Source organism: Penaeus vannamei, chromosome 17, assembly GCF_042767895.1.
Source record: "Penaeus vannamei isolate JL-2024 chromosome 17, ASM4276789v1, whole genome shotgun sequence".
In the NCBI taxonomy this organism is placed as follows: domain Eukaryota; kingdom Metazoa; phylum Arthropoda; class Malacostraca; order Decapoda; family Penaeidae; genus Penaeus; species Penaeus vannamei.
The window spans coordinates 27652015-27657014 of record NC_091565.1 but is presented as its reverse complement, the minus strand read 5'-3'; the positions used below and the strand labels follow the sequence as shown (position 1 = coordinate 27657014).

At 33.5% G+C, this 5000-nt stretch overlaps 1 protein-coding gene across 1 annotated transcript in view; it reads left to right on the top strand.

Annotated features, from left to right (window-relative positions):
• Positions 1–5000, top strand: part of LOC138864563 (uncharacterized) — a gene marked incomplete in the record, with an annotated part of 406572 nt that overhangs the window by 395532 nt on the left and 6040 nt on the right. The window contains 1 exon segment of the mRNA XM_070132147.1: positions 4577–4705. Within this exon segment, the coding sequence (XP_069988248.1) occupies positions 4577–4705 (129 nt within the window).

Sequence of the window (5000 nt, the reverse complement as noted above, 5' to 3'; positions counted from 1 at the left end):
CTCGCAGGCCATGCCTTCAGCGGCTCATTTGGTCACCAGATAAATAAAGACCGCCCCCCCCCCCCTAGCCTCCCCGTGCTCGTGGGCCGCAGGATCCCGCACGCCCCCCGTCCCGCTACTCTCGCCCCGGGAACCACGGCCCGTAGTCACGCCTGTGTCCCGTGCTATACGTTTTTTTTTTTTTTTTTTTCCTTATTCTGGTTGCCATTCCTGGTCCTCTTCACAGGGTCGCTGTCTCTGCCGTTCTCTCTGGCCTTCCCGTGAGCGCGGCCGCGGCATTAACGAAGGCCGGGGACTCTATCCTGAATCATGACATTGAAACAAACTTCATAATTCCCGCAAACGAAGTTAGAGGAACACGCGTTCGCCTCCTCCTGCACATGCTGACGCGCGCTCGTACATGGATACATGCCTATGAATTCATTATGAGCAAACAGAAAAGCTTTTAACAAAATCGCGCTTGCTCGTAGACTGACAGCTCCAGAAGTTCACGTGTGTAAGATTCCCCATTCACGGCTAGATGAATGCATGCATGCATGTCCGCAAATAGGAAACAGCAAGACAAACAAATGTTATAGGATAGGTATACAGAAAAGGCAATATTAAGCACGGAGCTTCCTGTGCTTGTGTATAAATATGTATCTGCGGGTGAGCGGACACACTTCACTACCTTTGATTCTCAAATATGTTTTTTATTCTTTTATGCTCTGTTGCATGAAGAGAGAGACAGACAGGCAGAAGAACAATTGTCCCAGGCGTTCGAAAGAGAAACCGCGCTGAGGAGCCGGGTCGTGGCCCGCGAGCGCGGAGAGCGCTTGCAAATCCCTAAACGAGAATAACTACAATAAAGAGATCTGGAAGCACGAGGCGGCGACATCAAAGCAGCGAGCCTCACTCGTTAACCTTTGTCTATTGGATCAACTCCGTCACGAGGCGGCGGGAGGCGTCCGGCCCAGCTGGGAGCAGACCTTCGCGGATTTTGCCCATGGAAGAATCATACGCAACTAAGTGTATTCTCGTGGCGATCCAGAACTTTATTAATGGTGATGTATGAAAGGCAATTGGTATATGTTGGCAAACGTATTGATAAGGTTTTAAGGTAGGTTTTCACAACTAAACTGGACCACTATCTAGTGTCGATGCTCATGAGGAATGAAAGGGCAGAGCGGAAAGCACACGAACTCCGCTTTCGCGAGGAGAGTCGCCGTTCCGAGCCGTCCACACCCAAACGGTCGGCGACCGGCCTCGCCGACCGCGGTGCGAGGCGGCTTGCCAGCGATGAACAGGGCGGGATGAAAACGCGAGGGCGCCTGTGTTCTCATCAGTGATCCGCGAGGCAGACCTTTCGTCTTGCTTGAGTGGAATAGACGCAGAACGCGCGGCCGCCGTCTTTGCTGTCCGTCAGAATCCAGAAAGGTGAGGCAGCCGGGGGAGCGATGCGGAGAGGCCGTTATTAGTGGCGTATATGTCTCGAGAACGTCTGCCGCGACCGCATGCAACCGCCACCCCCAGAAGAAACAGGCGAGAGCATTTGCGCTGTACACGCACACGCACATCTCTCTACGCACAGACTCTCACAAACTAAGTAACTACACATACGCGCCCAGAATGACAGGCTCAAAGGCCTACGCGGGAGCCTTCTTTCAGATGGTCCGGCCGATCTGCCCGGCGGCCCTTTTCATAAGCAAAATGGAACACTGAATGTGCACAGACATCCAAATGTGTCAGCTGGGAATAAAAATCCATATGGTTGAACAAAGAAGCAATATGCGTGAATACGACCGTTCTTTTTTTCCCTTTTTCCCTCCCTTTGTCATAACTGCCAAAACAAACTTCAAAGCAAATGGAAATAATTGATATATTGGAATATGTTCATGGCCGCTGGTCTGCTATTTTCCGTCCGACTGTTACTGCGAAACCGCCATTCAGAGACGCATGAATAAATAAAAATAAATGATTATAATATCAATAGCAGCAGTAATAGCAACCTATTTGAAAATGAAAACGGCCACAATAAGAATTGAATTCTTATTGTGGCTGTTTTCATTTTCATTTTTGTGCACACGCTACTGTGCCTGTGCTCGTGTTCAGCAACCTGTCTGTTAGGCTGAATGAGGCGATGCTGAAAGGGACTTGGGTCTGATGCGTGACGGCGAGGAAGCGGGACTCTCAAACGGGGTAATGAGAAGGAGAATGGTGGCGGTGACAGTGAGATGTCAGAATGATAATGATGGTAATGATGATGATAATGATAATGATAATAATTACCACTGACAATACTGATGATAAGAACAACAATAACAATGATTATGAATACATTGATGATAAAAAAATGATAATAATGATAAAAGTAACAATAATGATAACAGCAACAATGATAATAATTGTGAAAGTAATGTTGATAATAATTATATAAATAATAACAAATAATGATTAAAATAATAATGATAATAACAATAATAATAATGGTAATAATGATAATAATAATATAACAATAATGATAATCTTGATAATAATGATGATAATTATCCTAATAACAATTATAATAATAGTAGTAATAACAATATAGTAATAACAATGATAATAATATCAATAATATTAATAATAACAATGAATGAATGATAATAGTCATGATTATGATAGTAATAATAATAATAATAAATATCATTATTATTATTATTATCATTATTATTATTATTATTATCATTATTATGATTATGAAACAAGAAGACAATGATACTAATAAAAATTGTAATAGTAATACTAATAGTAATGATGCTAATAGTAATAATGATGGTGATAAAGATAATACTAATAATAACGATGATGATAATTATTAATAATAATAACAATGATAATAATAATGATAATAATAATAATAATAACAAAACAACAACAACAGTAATAATAATAATAATAATAATAATAATAATAATAATAATAATAATAATAACAATAATAATGATAACAATAATGATAGTAATATTGATAGTAATCACAATGATAAAGATAAAAGTAAGGATACTAAAAGTTACGATGATAACAATAGTAGCAATGATAACAAAAATCAATAATGATAAAAAATAATGGCGATGAAAATTATAATGGTGATAATACTGATAATGATGAGAATGTTCATAATGAAAATAACAATTATAATGATAGTAATCATAACAGTAGCAGCATCAATTGATACCAACGATGATTTTCATTAGTAGCAGTAGGATAATGATAATGATGATAATAACAGTAGTAGTAGTAATAGTAATAATAATGGTAATAATAATGAGACAGATTATAATAATAATAAGAAAAAAATAATGATGATAATGATAATTATAGTAATGAAAATAAAAAAAAATTATAATAATAATGATAATAACAGTAAAATAATAATAATGATAATAATAATAATAATAATAATAATAATAATAATAACAATAATAGTGGTAATGATATCAATGATAATGATAGCGATAATAAGGATAATAGTAATAGTTATAATAACGATAGAAATAATGATAATAATAATGATAATAGTAATCATAATAATGATGATAATGATAATAATAGTAAGAACAATTATAATAATAGTAATAATAATGATAATAATAATAGTAAGAATTATGGTTATAATTATAACAAATAAAGATTATGATGATAATTATACTAATGATTATAATGATGCTGATAATAATGATAATAATCAATAATTATAATAATAACAATAAGCAGAATAATAAAAATAATAAAGAACAACAATAGTGATACTAGTAATAATATTTATAATAATAATAATAGTAATAATAATAATAATAATAATAATAATAATAATAATAATAATAATAATAATAATAATAATAATAATAATAATAATAATAATAATAATAAAAATAATAATAAAAATAATAATAATGATAATACTGACAATAACAACAATAATAATGATAATTATTATTATCATTATTACTACTAATACTATTATAATAATGGCAATAATCATCAGCATTATGATAATAATAATAATAATAATGATGATGATGATGATAATAATAATAATAATAATAATAATAATAATAATAATAATAATAATAATAACAATAATAATAATAATAATAATAATAATAATAATAATAATAATAATAATAATAATAATGATAATAATAATAATAATAATAATAATAATAATAATAATAATAATAATAATAATAATGATAATAATAAATAATTATATCAATAATAATGATAACAATAATAGCGTTAATATCAATAATAATAACAATCATTATTATTATCATAATGATAGTAATAGTAGTAGTAGTAGTAGTAATAATAATAATAATAATAATAATAATAATAATAATAATAATAATAATAATAATAATAATAATAATAATAATAATAATAATAATAACAATAACAATAATGATAATGATAATGATGATGACAAAGATAACAATAATAACAATAATAATAGTAATTATGATAATGATAGTAGTATTGATGATGGTGATAATAATGATTTTCCTTCAAGTCAATTCCTTTGCAGCTTCCGCTAACCACATGTCCCTATCAGTCCAGCAGATGGACGGGCCGGTGCTCCCCCTGCAGCAGGTGAGCAGGACGCACATGGGGGCCTACCTGTGCATCGCGTCCAACGGGGTTCCTCCTTCGGTCAGCAAAAGGATCACCCTCGACGTGGAGTGTAAGTGCTGTCAGGCGTCGTCTGATTCGTTTTGGGACGGTCTGGCCTCTAACACGGAATGCGCAGTTGAATCTCTATCAGTGTCATTATACGATTTAAAAGATAGCAGGGATTGATGATTATATCTGAGCGTATACTTTCGGTAAGTGATAATTTTAACGTGAATTGCTTATGTGAATTGAAGTGCCAGCATCCTTTGTCTGGATCATTGTCTTTAAACAATGTCTTCTTCGATCAGTCAGCTGATGAAACCTTCTGTACGATCTTGATTTTCTTTACAATAATTCAGCCTCCG